The 20380-nt window shown below is 48.5% G+C and overlaps 2 protein-coding genes across 2 annotated transcripts in view; one reads left to right on the forward strand and one right to left on the reverse strand.

The window, feature by feature from the left end:
* POLRMT (RNA polymerase mitochondrial) overlaps positions 1-1489 on the reverse strand; it is a 46433-nt gene extending 44944 nt beyond the window's left edge. The window contains exon 1 of the mRNA XM_044672547.1: positions 1359-1489. Within this exon, the coding sequence (XP_044528482.1) occupies positions 1359-1461 (103 nt within the window). The 5' untranslated portion in view covers positions 1462-1489. The remainder of the gene's footprint in view (positions 1-1358) is intronic.
* Positions 1490-5753: 4264 nt separating this feature from the next.
* FGF22 (fibroblast growth factor 22) lies at positions 5754-12157 on the forward strand. The gene is made up of 3 exons (XM_044658676.1): positions 5754-6015; positions 10669-10772; positions 11878-12157. Exons 1-3 carry the CDS (start codon positions 5754-5756, stop codon positions 12070-12072), a joined length of 561 nt encoding a protein of 186 aa, XP_044514611.1. The 3' UTR covers positions 12073-12157.
* Positions 12158-20380: the final 8223 nt, after the last annotated feature.

Raw genomic sequence — 20380 nt, forward strand, 5'->3', positions numbered from 1 at the left:
TAATATAATAATATTAATATAATAATATATATTATTATTAATATTATTTATATTATTTATTAAAGTACTTACCTACTATTAAGTACCTCTTATATATTTATTAAGTTCCTACTATTAAGTATTTACCTGCTATTAAGTATCTGCTTTCTTATTAAGTATCTACTCTTTATCATTTATTAATACCTATTATTAAGTACCTAGTTCTTTATTAAGTACCTACTGTGGACATGAAATTTGGATGCCTCAGTTTAACCCTGCCCTTTTGAGAAATCCCAGTACCAGGCACACCTGTTTTGTTTTGAACTGTAGAGCTAGAGCAGTTTAGGGACCCTAATGTGAGTGGGTTTTGTGGACACAGTAAACAGATGCCTTTTATTTGTTTTATTTGTTTTGGAGGCTTCTCTTATTATGTTAAAAGTTCTCTCAAGAAGTTCAGCTCTTAATTTGACCTTAGCCTTTGTACTGGTTATAGCTGACCTCTTGCTGATACCCCTGAGGCTGGTTACAAATCCCTTTTGCAGCCATTTTGTGGTCTGTCTCTGCAGGCTTCCTGTATGAATTTCCCAGAGGGTATAAGAGACCCCCAAGTTCCCTCCCTCTTCAGAGTTGGCATCTATCTCGGGGTCACTCCCAGGGATAAGTCCCCAGAGTCGCCAGGGTGCAAGCCCGTGTGGTATTTTGGCGCCTGGCTCTGTGTGGTGGCCATTATTGGACCTTATCCTTATTCCTGATTAAAGAGACTAGGCTTTTCTGACTACTTTAGTAGTTCTGTGTTATTTACAAGTTAACACTATTATGTGCCAGGCACTGTACTAAGCCTTGTTATTATCTCATTTGATCCGTACAACTCTTCGAGGTAAGGGATGTTATTAATATTATCCCCATTTTACATTTACTCAGGAAGCTGAGATAGCCACAGTAAGTGACTTGCTGGGAGGCACGGAGCAAGTAAGTACGAGGCAGCAGGATTTGAATCCAGGTCTGCCTGACTCCAGAACCAGCTCTGTGAACTCTGTCCTAGCTGCCAAGAGATAAATGTGAAAGATAGCGGGGAGGATACAAAAGGCGAGGGGGGGCGGTTAGAACTTTAAGAATAGGAGGGTTAAAGGTCAGAGGGTAAATGGGTCGGTTGTATGGGTTCAAAGGTCGGGTCATGAGCCTGGGTCAGGATTCCTCGAACTCACGGTTAGAGGTGAAGGGTTAGGAGTTCTAGAACTTCGGGGGCGGTAGGCCAGGGATAACCCATAAAGTCGGGGGTAAGTAAAGAGTCAAAGGGGTGGGGGTGGGCGAGGCTCTTCCTAAGGGTCAAAGGTGACTGACCCGAAGTCCTCACTGGAAGGTGAGGGGCTCCCACTTACCTTTCTCGGGGTCGGAGCAGGGGCAGCCCTCAGTCCGCAGGGCCCGGCCGAGCCCCGCTGCCCCCCGCCTCAGCAGCGACGCTCTCAGCCGAAGCACCGACATCCCAGCGGCCCGGGGGGCCCCAGCGCAGCACGAGGACCAGCCAGGCCTCCCTCCCCACCGACCGGCCTCTAGCACGCAGACGCCAGAGCTTTGCGCTGGCTGCTGGGAGTCGTGGTCTCAACTACTGTAAGGAAGGCTGACCTTTTAGGCACGCCGGGGACGGCTCACACTACAAATCCCGAAAGGTCATGGAAGGGGCGGGGCGGAGCGGGGCGGAGGTTGCGAGAAAACGACTTCTGATTGGCTGGGCTGCTTATCCTGCATGCAGTAGGAGAGCGACGTAGTCTAGAAAATCTGTTTCGTAAGGGTCAATTTCCGCTCCTCTGGAGTCTTGCTAGTTCTCTTTCTCACTGGTTTAATCCTGGGTCCCTGAAGTGGTCTCTATGTTTCCTCTGGGGCCTCTATGCTCCTAAACTCCACACAGCTGCCAGTCATCTCTCGGGGGCGGGGGGGCTGACCTGGTTATCCCCTATTCAGATACCCTAAGGGCTGCCGAGTGCCTCTAGCCTCGGAGTTATTAGCTTGTTCTGAGTCCGGTATTCCCTTCTCTCCTGAATAAGGATCTTAAATGCATGACTTAAAATATAGGGTTACAAAGAAAAGTAGTTATATTGAAGTAAATGTTAGAGAAGAGAGTAAAAGAAAAGAGACAAAGGAAAGAAAAAGTAGTGAAGAGAAAGGGGCCGAGAGAGTAGAGAGAGTTCACAGACTCCGATTAAGAATCCACGATCTAGGACACATTACAAGCTTTTCATTCTGGTACTAAACATTACAAATGGCTCATATGACTTCTTAAAAACATTTCAGCTCCAGATCCTGTGTATTGTGCAGTGCCTGCAATATACATCTCCTTTCTTCACTTCAAAATTTAACTCAGGCAGAGAATCTTAAGGTAGTGAGGTGACATGAAGATTGATAGCTTGTGGCACTAGGAATCAGGAAGATGATGAATCCCACCTCAAACACTTTCCACCCAGGGTAACAATCTGCCTCAGTTTACTTATCTGTGAAGTGGGACTAATAGTTTCTCTTACTTCATGAGGTTGTTATGAGGACCAAATGATTAAGGTGCTTAAAGTCTACATAAAAGCTACCTCATAAATGCAAACAAAGAGAATTCTCTTAGTTCTCCAATATTCCTAGGGAACTTTGGGTCTTTCTGCCCCAACCAATCTTGTTCTAATTATACTTAGCTAATGTTCATGTTTATTAGACTGAAATCAACTTGAATAGAGACTTATTTTTCATATCTATGGATAAGATGGAGCACAGTTCCTAGTATACAGTAGGTGCTCACTAAAGGATGAATGAGTGGGTGAGTAAATGAGCCACCGTATCTTCTTTGTTTTTGGTGGGGACAGGGAAAGGAAAAGGATTCTATCATTATGCTGGGTCCACAGATAAGCCCAGGTGGGAGGGGAGACAGGGAACTCCCAGAGCAGGGATAATCAGAGACATAAACAAATGACCAGTGTTTCCCACAAGGCTAGATGGGGCAGAGCTCCAACCTGCCTGGGCCAGATATCCCAATAGCCTGAGGTCTTCCCCACTTAGACTTACATCAACGTCCAGCCCTCAGCTCTTTCCCTTAACTCTTTCCTCTCTCCTGAAGAAGACCTGGAAAATCTAAGAGATTGCTAATCCTATTTTACAGATGGAGAAACTGAGGTCCCAAAAAGGCCCAGGAGTTTGTACCAAGAGCCTGGGCAAAGTGAGGATGGGACCACAAGCCTCTGGGCTTTTAGCCCTAGGCTTTGCCTCTAGCATTGCCTCTTATTCCACCTGAACTCACCTTGGTTTCCTCCTCTGGGGCTGGTACCAGACTGTCTGAGCCTTGGGCACCAAAGCTGAGGTGCTTCCCTGGGGCTGCTGAGATGTTCTCCTGCCATCCCACTCTGCCGGTTGGGCTACTCATGGGTGTCACCCATGCCTTCACCTCTTTGCTATTTAAAGGACCTCCCCCAAAGAAGGGGAACGGGCAGCTCAGACCTTTCATGGTCCCTAGCACTTGCCCCACCCCTATGTCCCAGAGCTAGCCAGTGTGAATCACAGACAGACAACTGAAGTATCTGTGCAGGGAGTTTAGAGAGCATCTAGTTTGATCCTCAAATATGACAGAAGAGGAAACAGAAGGGACTTGTCTATAGCCATACAGGAAGATGATCAATCAGGATTCAAAATGGATGACTCCTCCCAAATCCAGGGCTTTTCCCACTATGCAACACTTCTATGTCATTTTTTAAAAACCCTTACCTTCAACTTAGAATCAATTCTGTATTTTGGTTCCAAGGCAGAAGAGCAGCAAGGGCTAGGCAAAGGGGGTTAAGTGACTTGCCTGCAGGGTCACACAGCTAGGAATTGACTAAAATCAGATTTGAACCTAGGACCTCCCATTTCCAGGCCTGGCTTTCAATCCACTGAGCCACTTAGCTGTCCTCTATATCATCTTCTAATCTAATGACTCCCACCCATTTAAAAAGAATTTAAAACTGAGGCTAAGAGAGAAGGAACTTGCCCAAGGTCCCATAGCCCTCTACCCTGGACTCCCAAGTACCCTTCTTATATACTTCACTCTCCTCCAGGTGTAGAAGTATTTGGACCTATGAGAGGACCACAGATATCACCTTGTCCATTTTATAGATGAGGAAACTAAGACCCAAAGGCCAGAAAGGGCTCTCTTAAAATCATAGGAAGCCTCTGAGCCAGGATTCTATTTCCCCATCTGTGAGAGAAGAGGTATGATAGAGCCTGATAGAAAGAGCCCAGATCTGCAATCCAAGAAAACTGGAGTCTAGCCTTTACTCTGCCACTGACTCACTCAGGACCCTGGCCAGAGCCCCTCCTCTTTTAGGCCTCTGCTCCCCCACTCTGCAAAATGAGTGAAGAGGTCTCAGCCCTGTGAGATTGTGTGGGAACTTTCTGGACTCTAGTCCAAGGGAAGAAGTAGAGGGGAGATGGCTCCTTCTAACCACTTCTAACCCACCACATACACACACACACACACACCCTGTACACATGCGTGACTTGCTTCCTGACAGATTCAGCCTTTGACACACATGGCCCAACAGACAGAGGGACACACACCCCCCCACCCCCGCCAGAGGATCACATCACACCTACATAACTACTGGGCTGCCACACCTGCTGCTGGGCACACGCACACACAAACACACCCACCCACACATAAATACACTGTTGTTCAGTCAGAGACACCTACTTAATAGAAGCCCACCCTTATTCTTTTTGCATTCTGACCCTGATGGCCTTGGGGTCTCTGTCTGTCTGTCTGTCTCCTTCTGCCTCTCTCCCTCCCTCCCTCTTTTTCTCCCTCTCCCTCTCTCTGTCTGTCTCCCTCTCCCTCCCTCCTTCTCTTTCCCCCCCTCTCCTGCCTCTGTGTGTTTCTTCTTTCTGTCTCTGCTCTCTTTCTCTCCCTCCCTCCTTCTCTGTCTGTCTCCATCTCCTCTTTCTTCTCTCTTTCCTCCCTCCCTCCTCACCCTCCTTTCTCTCCCTTTCTCAGCCCCCATTCCCATCTCCATTTCTGTTGTTCTGGCTAACGTCCCTCTCTCTGCCTGTAACTGGATCTCTCCATCTTCCTGTCTCTCATTCTCACAAATCCCCATCCACATTGCGGCCCCACTTCCACCCCCCACTCCACTCGGACCTTCGGGGAAGAAACACAGGCCAGTAAAGTCCCAAGAATTTTGTGAATGAGTGCCCCTCCTCCCGGCAGCCGCTGTGGCCCGGCCCTCTTCCCCTCCATTGGCTCAGTGGGGAAAGCCCTGCCCTCCTGGGAGGGACTGATTTGAGTCAAACCTGGGAGATGACAAGCCTCTGAAGAAGCCTGAAGTGCCACGGGGAAGAGGGGACAGCCGAAGCTTGGGATCCAGACACACCCCTCTGCCTTTCCTTGTGGCTGCCCGAGACAAGGGACCCTTGTGGGACCTTCCCAGAAAGATCTATGTTTGCTGAGCCAGAAGATAACCTCCCGGAGTGTCCAACCTGCCCATTTTATAGAAGAGGAAACTGAGGGCCAGAGAGAGGAAAGGGACTTGCCTACGGTCACCCACGGTGAGTCGAGAATAGAGCACAAGGCTCCTGGATGTGAAGTGTTTAGGGAAGCAGGGCCTGGGAAGACTCGGAGAGGCTGAACTTGGGCTCCCCAAGGCCCAATCTCCATCTGTCTTGTGCTTGATACCTCCCCAGCTGGCCGGGCCATGGAGCATCAGCAAAGGCCAGCCAGGCCCTGTGGCCTGGTCAGTGAACAGGAGTGAGCCAACCACCGAGTCTCTACCATGCCCCCAGGGCCCTGGCTTTGCTTGGCCTTGCTCCTTGCAGCCCGGGCCCAGAGCTCTTGGGGTACCTGGCCCAGGAGGGCCCATCGCCCACGGCCCGCTGACCTGGCCATCGGCGTCAGCAGTGCCCGACGAGCTAGGAGCTACCATCACCTGGAAGGTGACGTCCGATGGCGGAGGCTCTACTCATCTACCCACTTCTTCTTGCACATTGGGCCCAATGGCAGGGTCGAAGGCACACGGCAGCCCCACTGCCCCAACAGTGAGTAGGGCAGCCTGGAGGAGGAGGCCTGGCCTGGATGGGGTAGCCAGTCCCGAATTACAGGGGGGCCCAAGATTTCCAGGGGTGCTGGAGAGTCCTTAGAAAAGGATGACTAGAGGGACCAAGTCCAGAAGGAAAGAAAGAAGTGGAGAAGGGACCAAAGGAAATATCAGTGGCTGGCCTGAGGAAGGGGGTGGGAACAAGAATGGATCTTGGAAGGCCTGAGGGGCAGCCAGAAGAGAGCCCAAGTTAAAGGATGGAGCCACTTTGCTCTAAGTGTTTGGTGGGGGGGCGCCCTTCCCCCTTCATACATTCTTAGACTGCCCTATCTAGAAAGAGGCCTTTTTATGGAGGCTAAGAGAGGGGGGAGGATGTGTCCAGCTCTGGGCTAGAACTCGGGCTTTTGTTGTTTCCATGGGGGCGGCGGGTGCAAGGCATTGGCGTCTTGGTTTTCAGCGATGGCGAACTTGTTGCCATCCTTACCTTACCTGCAGACCAAAGCAGGTAGAAGGGCCAGTCCTTGGAGCGAGAACTGGAGAGAAAGGAGGCCCTTAGGTCTTTGGGATGGATGGTGGCGAGGAGGGAGGGCGAATACCCAGGCCCAGTAGTCCTAAATTGGGGGATTTGAGTACCCCCAACACTGGACTCCAGGCTAATCACCTGCTGCTGAGCTTAATGAGAACCCAGTGAGTAATCACCGTAATTAAGGAGGATAATAATCCTCTGCCCTTCCCGGCCCCTTTCATCTGGGGATCTCAAAGCACTCATTAGCCTATGTGCCTCCTTGGGTGAGGACAGAGGACAGGGGCAACTTGCTCACCAGATGACTCAGTGGTGGGCTCAGTGGCTGGCACCCAAGCATCTGGCCTCCCTTGGATTGAAGAGAAAGGTTCCTTTTACAGTCGACATTCTGAGGGGTCCCTTTCTAGGGATTGGAGGGGGCTTGGGAACTGGAGGCCTGGGCCTTTGCACACACCCCTGGCTTTCCCTAGATTGATGCCAACCTGGCATCAATGCTCTGGACATCTGGGCAGGGAGCTTTTAAATTCAAGCCTGACTTCTGAGGGCGGGCGGGGGGGTTCCACCTATCCCAGGACACATAGAGATGGGCATTTGGTTCTCTTCTCGCTCTGCTTTCCCAGAACCACCCCTCTCTACCCCTGTTAAGGCTGGTCACCTCTAAGACCATCCGGTGGCCCCAGGCTCCTCGCTCCTTTATCTCTGCCCTTGCACACAGTGAAGTCTGACAAAGACAGTTGCCACTCAGTTCTGGAGACACTTTTTGGGAAGGACATGGCAGGTACCCAGAGGAAAGCGTCCAGGAAGCGGATGGGACCGAGGGCCGTGCCATAGCAAGTTGGAAGGAACCAGGAATATCTGTCCAGGAAAAAAAAGTTTTAGAGGGCCAGAGATGGCTCTCTTCGAGTTAGAGATCACAGGTCCCGAGGAAAGGGACGAGCCTCGTCCTGCTCTGCCCTAGAGCCCGTGACAGGCAAACTTCAGCCCTATCCTCCCATAATCACGGCTGTTCTTCAGCTGGAGCTCAGGGACCACGGGTCAGAGAGGGGATTTCTGCCCGGGTGTAGGCTGGACAGGATGCTTCTGAGCTGAGGTTCTGAGAGTCTGGGGAGGGTGCGTAGAGGAACTGGGAGCTGGTCAGGAGGAACCTTAGCGCTGCCCACTCTGGCTGTGACCATGGCCATGACTCAGAAGGGGGTGCCAAGTCCTGGTGGGAAGGATAGGCCTGGATCTGAGACTTGGGACTCTAGAAATGGGCAGAGGCCAGAAGCTGCCAAGGGTGGACTGTACTTTGTGATCCCTCGGCACAGAATGTCCATAGGGGCTCTGGGAGCCAAAGCTCCAAGCTCTGTCCTGTCCCGCCCGTCTCCAGTGATCTCTAGGGAAGAGCAGCAGTGGACAGCAGGACGAGCCAACGGATGGTGAATGGAGGTCTAGTCCTGCCCTGGGCAGCCCCTGCGCCTTTCTCTTCCAGCCCTTCGCTTCCTCCTCTGTCAGATGAGATTCTCTCTGGGCCCGGCCACGTCTGATAATCTGGGGAGTTTGATAAACTTCCCCGATAACAGGCTTTATTTCTTCATCCTGGGAGCGGAGCGAGGGCAAAGAGGGTACTTTGGTGCCAGCAGACCTGGGTGTCAAGGCCGACGATGTCTTTCAGAAGAGATACCACAGGGTGTGGCTGGGTGTGTGTGAGGCAGAGATGGGGAGAGAGATCACGGCAGGCCCGGAGTGGAGGGAAGGTCCATACAGGAAGGCCCTCCACCCCGTAGCTCTTCCCCAAGGACGCTCAGAATGTTAGTGCCAATAGGGATACCCTCATGCTGGATGAGCAGGCTTTGGAGCTGGAAAGGAGTGTAGAGACAACATCTGGTCCCATCTCCTTTTCCTGATGGGGAAAACGGAGCGCCAGGGAGAGGAAGCTATTGCCCAAGGCCACGTAGCTAGGCAGTGCATGGGCCAGGCCTCCTCACTCTTTCCAGGGCCCTTTCCCCGAGACTATGCTTCCTTCCAACACAAAATACAGTGCATCAGGGCGGAAAAGGTCTTAGACACAAGCCAATCCCCGGCTCTTATCTCACACTCAGAATCAAAAGATTTTTTTGAGTTTGAGCACTCGCTCTGCCACATATTGGGTGACTTTGGGCAATTTAATGCTACAATAAAATGCAGGGTATTTTCGGGGGACGGTGAAGCGAGCCCAATGGGACCGAAGCAAAGGGTCTGCGTACAGCCACTCTACAGGGGAGCAGGAAAAAATGGCATTAGGCCCAGCTGTGGAGGGCGTTTGGACTTTCTCCTGAGGGATGTGGAGACGTAAAAGATGCCTGAGAGCTTTAGGAAAACAACTCTGGTGTCCTGTTCCAAAGAGATTCAGTGGCAAGAGTGCAGTTAGGGAAGCGAGGATTCAAGTGGCTTTTGTAAATTTTCCATTAGAGATTTGTCTCTTTGCCTCGTTCGCACACAGCCGTCTCCCACCAAGGCATGCAGGTAATTGAGTGTGGATGGCTCAAAGCCGTCCTTTCCTACTGCAGACGGTGGCTGCTGATTTTTGATTCAGAGGGAAAAGAAGGCAGATGTGTCAGGGGCCCAAGCTTCAGTCTTAGCTCTTCCTCCTCCCTGGCCTCAGTTTCCCCATCTCTGGCATGAAGAGGTTAGCCATGATGGTCTCTGAGGCTCTTTAAAGCTCTGATGCTCCCTCGAAGAAGGATCTACTGGCTTCCAGGTTTCTATTCACTGGGGGGGGGGGGGGGACCTTCTCCCATTGCCTCATTGGGCCGTCTCACTCTGCTGAGAAGAATGACAGATTCTCTGGGCCTGAGATAGGCCGCTGAAGAGGGAGTGAAATATTAGTGGATAGGGAACCAAATTTGGAGTCAGAAAGGTCTGGGTTCAAATCTTGCCTCAGGTTTTTTGTTTTTTTTTCCTTTTTTGGGCAAAGACAACCAGAGTGGTTTGCCACTTCCTTCTCCAATTCATTTTTCAGGTGAGGAAATGGAAGCAAACAGGGTAAAGTGACTTGCCCAGGGTCACACCGCTAGGAAGTCTCTAAGGCTGAATTTGAACTCCTAAACCTGAGTCTTCCTGATTCCAAGCCCAGTGCTCTCTCCACTATGCCCCAGAAGATACTTTAGGGGTTATAAAATAAGTTGTAATAATAGCATTTCTATGGGCACTTTTGAACTCTCTCATTTGATATTCGATCCTCACAACAATCCTAGGAGAGAGGTATGATCCCCATTTTGCAGTTGAGGAAACTTAAGTGACTGCCCAAGGTCACCCAAAGTGTCTGAGGCTGAATTCGAATTCAGGACATTCCATCCGCCGGGCCCCTCGCTGCTTCAGTGGAATTGAATAGAACTTGACAGAGGAGGAAACTGAGCCCAGAAGGGAGAAGGGGCTTCCTCGGGATCCCAGAGGAGGGACCAAGATGACAAGCCACGCCTCTCCACTCGGTCCTGGGCTTTCCTAGCAGGATCAAAAGCCTCGGGCCAGCCGGGATCTGATGGGAAGGCTGCCAAGTAGAAGAGCTGAGGAGGAGGAAGGAAGGTCAGGGAGGAGGTCGCGCCCCGCACCCCCTCCTCCCAGCGACCCCCTCCCCCCGTCCGAGGGACTCCGCCAGGGCCCCCACCCCCAAGCGGACTCCGGCGGGGCTCCCTCCGCATTCCAGCGTGCTCCCACGCCCTGGGTCCGGCTGTCCGGCCCTGCTGGCCTGCCCGCATTCCTGTGGGAGCTGGGCTCTCCCAGAACCTGCCCTATGGGCTGCCAGCTTCGGCCTCCTCCCTGCATCCTGCCCCAGCCCAGGAGCCTGGCTCTGGGACGAGACGCCGGCCCCGGCCTCTGCCTCTGAGCAGAGCACCCAGAGCCGCTGCACGGAGGGGAGAGCTTCCCGCTCCGCCGGTGCACCCAGGAAATGGCTCCTTCCTCTGTGGTTAGGAGGCTAATTAAATAGGGGCCACTCCCACGAAGGTCTCCCTGAGGAGGGGGAGGTGTCTGCCCGGGGCAGTGCGGGGACGAGCTCGGCTGGCCCTGGGAGGGCCCTGGAGGACCCCTGTGGAGGAGGGGAAGGCTGTCCCGAGATCCCTGGGGGAGAGAGCGGCCGCGGCCCGCGCTCCAGCTCAGTGCTTTTCTCCTCAGGTATCGTGGAGATCCGCTCAGTCCGAGTGGGCGTGGTGGCCATCAAAGCCGTCTACACTGGCTTCTACCTGGCCATGAACCGGAGGGGGAGACTTTATGGCACGGTGAGTCTTCGGGGGGGGGGGGGGGGCAGGCAAGGACTGTGCTGGGCATGGCCCCAGGGTAAACAGAGGTCTCCCCATTCTTTTAAAATCCTTACCTTCTGTCTTAGAATGGGTTCTAAAGGCAGCAAGAGGGGGCAGCTGGGTGACTCAGTGGATGGAGAGCCAGGCCTGGAGATGGGAGGTCCTGGGTTCAAATGTGGCCTCAGACCCTTCCCAGCTGTGTGTCCCTGGGCAAGTCCCTTGACCCCCATTGCCTAGCCCTTACCACTCTTCTGCCTTAGAACCAATACACAGTACTGATTCTAAGATGGAAGGTGAGGATTTTTACAAATAAATTTTATAAATAAATAAATTTTTATTAATAAATAAATAAAATAAAAGCAAGAGCTAGGCAGTGGGGGTGAAGGGACTTGCCCAGGATCACACAGCATTTTGAGGGTGTCTTGAGACCAGCCCTCCTGACTCTATGCCTGATGCTCTATCCACTGTGCTACCTAGCTGCCCTTTTCACTATTCTTTTAAAAAATTTTTTATTTTGATAAATTTCCACATAAATTTTCCAAAGTTATATGATCCATATTGTCTTCCTCCCTTCTTCCCTCTCCCCTCCAGAGCTGGCAAACAGTTCCATCTGGATTATACAATGCATTATCACCATTCTTCTAAAAAAAAAAAAAACAACAAAAAACAAAAAACACAAAAAAAACCCACCACCTTTCTGTCATAGAATTGGTACTAAATATCAGTGTAGTAAGGGCAAATTTTATAAATAAAATGGAGGATTGAGTGACTTGTCCAGGGTCACACAGCTAGGAAGGGTCTGAGGTCACATTTGAATCCAGGACCTCCCAGAACCCAAGCCTGACTCTTTATGGAACCCCCAATTCTTCCTGGGTGGCCCTTAAACACCTTGTTCTAGAGCCCCTTCACGCTGAGGCATTGGGTTACTAGGGAGAAGGAGCCTTGAGGGGAATGTCCTGGTGTGGCCCTGACTCTCTGTGGGACCCTGGTTCTGTCCCGTGTTCCCCTCTGGGGGAGTGGGGCCCTGGAATACCAGGGAGCCCTTCCAGGCTTCCTGCTTCCATCCTGTCTTTGTCTCCTGCAGAGGGAGTACAGCCCCAACTGCAAGTTCATGGAACGGATTGAGGAGAATGGCTACAATACCTACGCTTCCCTCCGCTGGAGGCACGAAGGCCGGCAGATGTTCCTGGCCCTGGATGGACGGGGGGCCCCTCGGCAGGGTGGCCGGACACGCCGGCAGCACCTCTCCACCCACTTTCTGCCTATCTTGGTCTCCTAAGCCTGGACAGAGGGCCCCTGTGTGTAGATATATACATATAGATATATATTTTTTTCCTCTATTTATTATTTTTTAAAAGACCAGCAGGGGAGAGGAAGACCTGGGGAAAAGGCCTAGCCCCGAAGATTCTGGGATGCTCAGCTTCCAGTGAAGGGGAGCCGCTGCTAGATCCAGGCCTCTGAGAAGGCCTGTATTTATCTGAGAATTTATCTGAGAAATCTGTATCATACAGAGGCTTGGAACACAAAAGTCAAGGATCAGGGCAGTCCTATTAACTTGCATTTCTACAGTGCTTTTAAGGCTTACGAAGTATTTTCCTCACAACAAACCTATGGAGTAGGGAGTGTGAGTAAAATCATTCCCATTTTACAGAGGACAAAACTGAGGCCAGAAAAAGGAAGTGAATTGGCTAGGCACACACAGCTATAAATGGCTGAGTCAGGACTTAAACCCTAATCTCAACTTTAAGCTCACGATTTTCCTCTCTTCGCCGTAGCACTAGGTCCCCACCCTAAGGAGAGGAGAGGAGAGGGAGGGACTCAGGACACATCTGCCAAGCCCCCAAGAGGGCTCTGGCTTTCACAGTGGTGGCACAATGGGTTGGGAGGTTCACTTTGTCTATAATTCACAAATGGAACTGTGACCTTCCCCACCAAGGACCTCAGTTTTCCCATCTGTACAGTGAAAGATGTTGAACTCAATGGTTTTTGACATTCTTTATTCTATGGGCCATTCCAGCTCTTGACATTCTACATTCTCTGTTCTAAAAAAATATACCTTCCAGCATTGATCGTCTATAGTCTATTGGCCTTGCGGTTCAGATATTCTGTATCCTTTGTTTGCTGGGCTCTTCTAACTCTGAATTTCCTGTAACTGTCCCATCCACCTGTGAACTCCAGCTCTGACCTAGGTTCTAAGGTCCTCTCCGGCTCTGGCATGCTAAGGAGAAGATGGCATTGAGAGCAAACCCAGTACAGGAAAATCCAGATTCCTAAAAGAAAATTAGGGCATAATGCTTTATAAAAAGATCTGTGGAACTTTAAAATAGGACTTAATTTGCTGAAATTCAATTTCCTCTCTATCTGCCAAAAAGAATCCCAAGCTCAGTCATTTCTAAATGGCCGGTGCCCAGGCTAGATCTGGAACAGGGCCAGGGTAAATGGTGGTAAATGTTTAACAGCCAGCTTTCTGGGAGGACTTTTAAGTGAAGTCTGCATTATTAACCTTTTTTTCATCATTTTAAATCTAGACAATCAACAAAACAAGAAATCAAATGCTGCCTTGTAGTAATTGGCAATTTCTAAAATTTAACAATCAGCTCTTAAGAGGCTCTGGCTGGACTTGACCCAAAGCACTGAGAACTAGGTGCCTCCTGGCTTCCTCTGCACCATGCCAGGTACCAGAAGAAGGCTGGGCCCAGGTAAGGAGATAGGTTGGCCCTAAGGCAAGATACGGTAGCGAAGTGACTCTATATCCCTCCCTGGTGGAAATACTAATGCTTTTTCTTTTGAGTTTCCTCTACTTCTCCACTTTAATGCTCCTGAAATTTGGAAGGGATGGCTAGGAGAAAGAATATCAGAACAAGAAGGGTCCTTAGCCCTGCTAGGTGATGCCTAAAGATAAGAAGTTCTCCTTCCTGAAAGATATCTTCTCAAAGGGAGTTTGTCACTGTCAGATCCTCAGATGAAGAATGACCTCTTTATGAGTTTAATAAAGGCTATCCCTTCCATTCTCATATGCTTGTAGTGCCCTGAAGAGGGAGGCAGGACATGGATCATTACCCTCGTTTTACAGACAGGTAAGCTGAGGACCCAGATCGGGGAAGGGACTTGCCCGAGGAGTCACATGTCAAAGATAGTGGTAGAGATAGTATGAAGAGGTCTTCTTTTCTAAAAAGAGGCAAGTCAAGAATTAGAATTGGGTCCCAGTCCTGGTTCCATCACTTATTTCCTATAAACCGTCAGCATGCCATTTTCTCCTTTCTATGCCTCAATTTTTTTCCTCCATTAAAGGAATATGTTGTGTGAGATAAGACTAGTCCAACCAACCTCACTTGGTTGTTGTGATCTTTCTAAAGTGCTCATGAGAGAAACATGGGTGGCTATTCCAAATTCATGGCTTTTTCTACTACTCTACCATGATGCTACTGAAACTTGGGAAGGATGGACAGGAAAAAGAATGTCAGAACAAGAAGAATCCTTAGAGGAACTATTGTCTGCCTCTCTCATTTTATAGTGGAAGAAACGGAGGCCCACAGAGGGGAAGGGACTTACCCATGGCCATACTGTGACCTCATGCTAGAACCTCAGACTCAATTCCCAGTCTGGGGCCCTTTTTTCATCCAAGAGATTACTTATTTCTCATATCTGAGTAAAACCATAGGGTTTTATTCAATTCAGTTTCAACAAACTGAAAATAAAGTATGTTTGTGTGTGCAAAGGAAAGTTCAATACAAGGGATACAAAGCAAAAAACAAAATAGGGGGCAGCTGGGTAGCTCAGTGGATTGAGAACCAGGCCTTTAGACAGGAGGTCCTAGGTTCTGGCCTCAGACACTTCCTAGCTGGGTGACCCTGGGCAAGTCACTTGACCCCCCATTGCCTACCCTTACCACTCTTCTGCCTTGGAGCCAATACACAGTATTGATTCCAAGACGGAAGGTAAGGGTTTTTAAAAATAAATTAAAAAATAAAACCTTTTCACAAAGAGCTTACATTCTTCTGGGAGTTCTTGCCTATTCAAATGAGGGGAGCTGGGGGAACAGGAGAACCTAAGAGGTAATTTTATTTTCCCATTACCTATACTTATTCCCCTAATTTCTTTTATTGCCTTATTTCTATAGTAAGCATTTCTAGCACTCTATCAATCAAATAGTAAAGGATGATGACGGACATCCTTGCTTTACCCCTAGTCTTAATTGGAAAAGCTTCCAGTTTAATGCCAATACAGGGAATGGTGGTTCTTGGTTTCAGATAACAGGAATAGATATTGACAAGAAGGTCCTCCACGCCCCCATTTCTCCTTCCTTACTACCCTTTAGCTACATCGAGCTCAGGCCCACAGCCCTATGGCATCACTCTCTTAGCAGGGAGGAAGGATACATTACCTCAATTCTGAATTAAAACTCTGTCCTCCTCTCTTCAAGGGAGAGGCCAAGGGAATGTTTTTTTCTCTACTCTGTCCAAAGGGAAACACCCTATATTAAGACTAGGACATGCACTTGGGTACCTGGGGCCTGAATCACCAAGAAGCCAAGGCCCTTCCCAAGGAGAGAATGGCAGCATGTGGCAAGAGCCCAAGAGGAACCATTCTTCTGGGAACAGCAGGTCTGACTGGCATTTGGGACTCATGCACATCAACTCATTTCCATTAGATTGTAAACTCCTTGAGGGCAGGGACCATCTTTTGTCTCTTTGTATTCCCAGCCTGGAGAACAGTGCCTGGCACATAGTTGATGCTTAATAAATGTTGATCAGTTGACTGATCTATTCCTAATTCTAGGCAGCCTGTTGCAGATAGGGGTGTTAGCTATGGAGATCAGATTGGGAATTGGACTGAACTGGAAGACTTGGTATAATGTATGAGTATCTTGGAAGCCAGGAAGCTTCCTCTGATACTGACTCCTGGAAGGTTCTCATCCCCTTTTTGGAGTCTGAACTCCTGGGGTGCCAATGCTCTGCCACAGGGAATGGGGAAACAGGTTTCCCAGTTAGCTCAAAAAATACCAAGCACTGAAGGAAGACATCTTGCCTGGAAGGACCTTTTGGGTCTCTGGGCTCACAGGATCCATTAGGAGCTGAGACAGAGGGGAGGGAATGGCCCTGAGGTAGAAGGACCTTTTGGATACTGAAGAAGCCAGTCCTCATTCTGGAACACAGCCCTCTGCTGCTTCTATTATCTCTATGTCTGGTAATGAGTGTAGCTGGTCTACTAGCGTGGGAGGCATGATGGTAACTGTGGGCAGGGACCTGGACCTTGTTGTTAGTCTTGGTGCTGTTGCTGAATAAACTGGAAGACCTTGGGTGAGTCACTCCTTGTCTCAGAGAGTTGTGGAAAGCAGACAAGGTGCTGGACTTGGACATTAGGAAGTCCTGGATACAAATGACCAACTCCTTCAGCCTTTCTCTTCAAAATGGGTTAGAAGGGGCAGTTGGGTGGCTCAGTAGATTGAGAGTCAGACCCAGAGATGGGAGGTCCTGGATTCAAATAGGACCTCAGATACTTCCTAGATGTGTGACCCTGGGCAAGTCACTTAACTCCCATTGCCTAGCCCTGACCACTCTTCTGCCTTAGAACCAATACACTGTATTGATTCTAAGACAGAAGGTAAGGGTTGAAAAAGTAAAATGGGTTAGGATAGAAGCTGAAGGCAAAGAGAGGGCTACAATACTGGACTTGGTGTTGGGAAATTATGAAATCAAATTTTGCTTCATCTACTTAGCAGTGTGACTCTAGGAAAGTCCCTTAAACTCAGCCTCAGTTTCCTCATCTGTAAAATGGAGAACAGCACCCACCTCCCAGGGTTGTTGTAAGACTCAAATGAGATAACAAATGTGAAGTTCTTCACAAATCTTAAAGAGCTATACAAAGTCATATTATTCTATTATTGTTGACCTGTCAGAGCCTTTGAAAAGAGATGATCACTTTTCTCACTCTCACAGAGCAATAAAGTATGTTTTTTAAAAATCTGTGAAAAATCAGAAAATGTGAAGAAGTAACAAATTATTCTGACGGGGTAAAAAAATAGGTTCTGATAAGAAATAATTAAGCAAAATGAGAAGGATTAAGGGGAAATAAGTCTTTACCTTCAAGAGCAACTGTATTACCTATCCAGGGATAATTAAAGAGGTTAGCCCAGGCCCGGTACCTAGTGGGTGTTATATAAACACGCTATAAATTGCTTATTTAAAGCAAGAGGATGTATAGCTGGATGTAAGGAGAACAGCTGGGAAGGATCTCTTTTGTTGTTGAGTCATTTCAGTCACGTCCAATTCTTCATGACCTCATTTGAGGTTTTCTTGGCAAAGATCCTGGAGTAGTGGGGCAGCTGGGTAGCACAGGGGGAGAACCTGAGTTCAAATATAGCCTCAGACATCTTATCTGTGTGACCCTGGGCAAGTCACTTAACCCCAAGCAGCCCTTGCTGCTCTTCTGTCATAAAATTGATACTAAATCAGAAGGTATAAGGTTTGTTTGTTTTTTAAAAAGATATTAGACTAGTTTGTCATTTCCTTTCCTGGCTCATTTTCCAAATAAGGAAACTGAGGCAAAGGGAGTTAAATGACTTGCCCAGGGTCACACTGCTAGGAAGCCTGTGAGGGCACATTTGAATTCAGATCTCCCTTCCTCCAGGCTCAGCACTCCAACCACTGTGCCATCTAGCAGGCCCAGAGAAGGTTCTCAGAGACCGTTCAATCCAATTCTGTCCTTGTACAGAGAAGGAAATTGAGGTTCAGAGAAGGAGAGTCCAAGATTACGATGCGAGGACTTTGGGCTCCTGAGTCTTTTGCTCTTTTTGTTCCGGACTTTAATTCTTGAACTTTAGCTAGCTTAGATGTGAATCTCCTAGATCAGGGCACTAAATCAGGTCATAAACATTTTGGTCATCTGTCCTAAGGGAGGAAACAAGACTTCACAGTTAGACCCAACAGAGATGCCACGGGAACGGAATAGCATCCCCTTAAAGGCAGGTCCAGAGTCCCTGTTTGAAATGGCTTTGCAACTGCTACCTTCTCCCCTCCAATTCTTACCTTCTGCCTTAGAATGGATACTAAAAATCGGTTCTAAGGCAGAAGAGCGGTCAGGGCTAGGCAGTGGGGGTTAAGTGACTTGCCCAGGGTCACACAGCTAGGAAGTGTCTGAGGCCAGATTGAACCCAGGACCTTCTGTCTCTAGGCCTGGCTCTCCATCCCCTGAGCCACCTGGCTGCCCCTAAACAGGACAAGTTTAATTCTTCTTCCATGGAGCAAGCAGGGGAAGGAAGGAAGGGAGGAGAGGAAGGAAGATACCCTCCCAGGATTGCAGGACCCATTAGATTGGGATAATGATGTCTAATACACATAGTTCTTTAAAGCTTGCGTATATCATCTCACTTAGGTATTATTATTATCTCTGTTTTTATAGATGAGGAAGCTGAGGCTGAGAAAGAAATAATTGACTTGCTTTTTAACACAGCCAAAAAGTGTCTCGAGGCAGGATTTCAACTCTGGACTCCCTGACTCCAAGCCCTGAATGCTATCCACTGTGTTAACTGGTCGGCCCCTTCTGGATTTCCAGGTCGTCAGATTGCCCGTCCATATTCTTGGAGTGAGAGGAAGGGGAGCCTAGGAATCTTGGGGGCGAGAAGGTGGGGCTGGCAGGCTGGGCGCCGGCTGACACGTGCCCTGTCTTTTGGGGAGAACAGATTTCAAAAGGCTCAAAGAAAGGGCAGCCAGGACCCCAAGTATAAACTTCTGCCAGACTGGGAAACGCGAGAAGGTCTCCGAGAACAAAATTCTGACGGCCAAGCACAATGCCAGGTACCAGAGGGGAGGCTGAGGCTAGCAGATCTCTCATAACGAGTGCTAAACTGCGGTGTCTGAAACAAGTCTGGCATGAATATGGTGAGAGGGAGGAGAGGAGGGTGGCTACAAGGCTACCTGTGGAGGATGCCAGCTGAGGATTCCAATGAAGAAATAGCTCATGGACCAAAATAGATTTTGTAAAGGACCCGTGTAAAAGCAGAAGCCAGGCAAGGTTGTGGAGGCCGAATGGAAAGAGTGGCACAATTTTCAAAGGAGAGCAGCAGGGATGAGAAAGCTTAGAACGAGCTAAGGCAGATAAGAAATGCTAAGGGGAAAATGTATCTTTTTAGTGGCACTGAGAAAAAAAAATAGATCAAAGAAAGGATTGAACAGCAGCTCGGGGTGGACTGGACAATACTGATAGAAATTCTTTAGCTTCTCTTTTCTTTTGGCAAGAATAACCTTTCGAGAACAGGACAAAAATAAATTAATTCATCATCGCTGTTCTTGGAGTTCAAGATGGCACAGTATCATTAGAATTTTGCTCCCCAAAACTCTCTTTCCCAGCTTTCCATGTTCCTTCTCACGTTACGTGCTAATGCAGGGAGGATATATTTTTGTGTAGCTCTGTTCTCTCTCTCCCAGAAATGTGGCTGTGGAGGTGGGATGAGGTGAGAGGCAGGAGAATTTTACCCACGTGTTCTTTACTTAGGCTTTCTAATTTTGTTTATTTCTTCTACTTTAAGTGATTATTAATAAACTTTATAAAATATAATACTTGGAGTTACTAGATATTAATTTAAATTTTACATTACCCAATGGCCTGCAATGAATCCAAGTCACTTGGCCCTGGGTGGGCTACACTGCAGGTTTCTTAAAGAACTGCTCCATGTGACTTTTGAGTCATTCACTGTCCATAATTTGGGTGACATGACAGAAGAGAGAAGAATCTCCAGATTTTTTAAAAAGGGAAGAGAGGCTGTGATTTACAGGGCAGTAGGGAAATGATTTTGGCTTCTGAATGCATCAGGATGGCCAGTCACCCTTTCAAAAAGAAGGAATAAGCTATAAGCTAGCATTGCTCTTCCCAACTCCTTTCTTTTTTTTTTGTTTTTAAATCTGAAATCAATTAATTGATTTATAATATTTTCCATGGTTCCATGATTCATGTTCTTTCCCTCCCCTCCGTGAGCCAACAAGCAATTCCACTGGGTTTCACATGTGTCATTGATCAGGACCTCTTTTTCACATTATTGATATTTGTACTAGGATGATCAATTACATCAGTGGTTCCCAAACTTTTTTGGCCTACCGCCCCCTTTCCAGAAAAAAATATTACTTAGCCCCCTGGAAATTAATAAAAAAAATTTTAATAGCAATTAATAGGAAAGATAAATGCACCTGTGGCTATCACTGCCGTCCTGGATCGCTGCAGCACCCACCAGGGGGTGGTGGTGCCTGCTTTGGGAATCACTGATTTAGAGTCTATATCCCCAATCATATTACTCATGCCAACTCTCTTCTTTCAACAGGGATATTAAGAGAAATATTGTAGATCTCGTTTTACCTTGATTTTAGTAAAGCATCTCGCACATCCTTCCTCTCCCTTTGTGGAGAAGAGAGGTATGGGGACTAGATGGTAGATGGATTCAGGAACAATGATGATCTCTACAGTGGCCAAAGAGGAGTCGTTACTGATGGGTGCTAACTTGGAGGTTCTCGAGTGGAGCACACCCAGGATCTGTCTTTGTCACTGTTATTTTAACACTTTTTATCAATGTCAAGGATGAAAGCAGAGGGCAGCGT

Source organism: Gracilinanus agilis, chromosome 1, assembly GCF_016433145.1.
Source record: "Gracilinanus agilis isolate LMUSP501 chromosome 1, AgileGrace, whole genome shotgun sequence".
NCBI classification, from domain to species: domain Eukaryota; kingdom Metazoa; phylum Chordata; class Mammalia; order Didelphimorphia; family Didelphidae; genus Gracilinanus; species Gracilinanus agilis.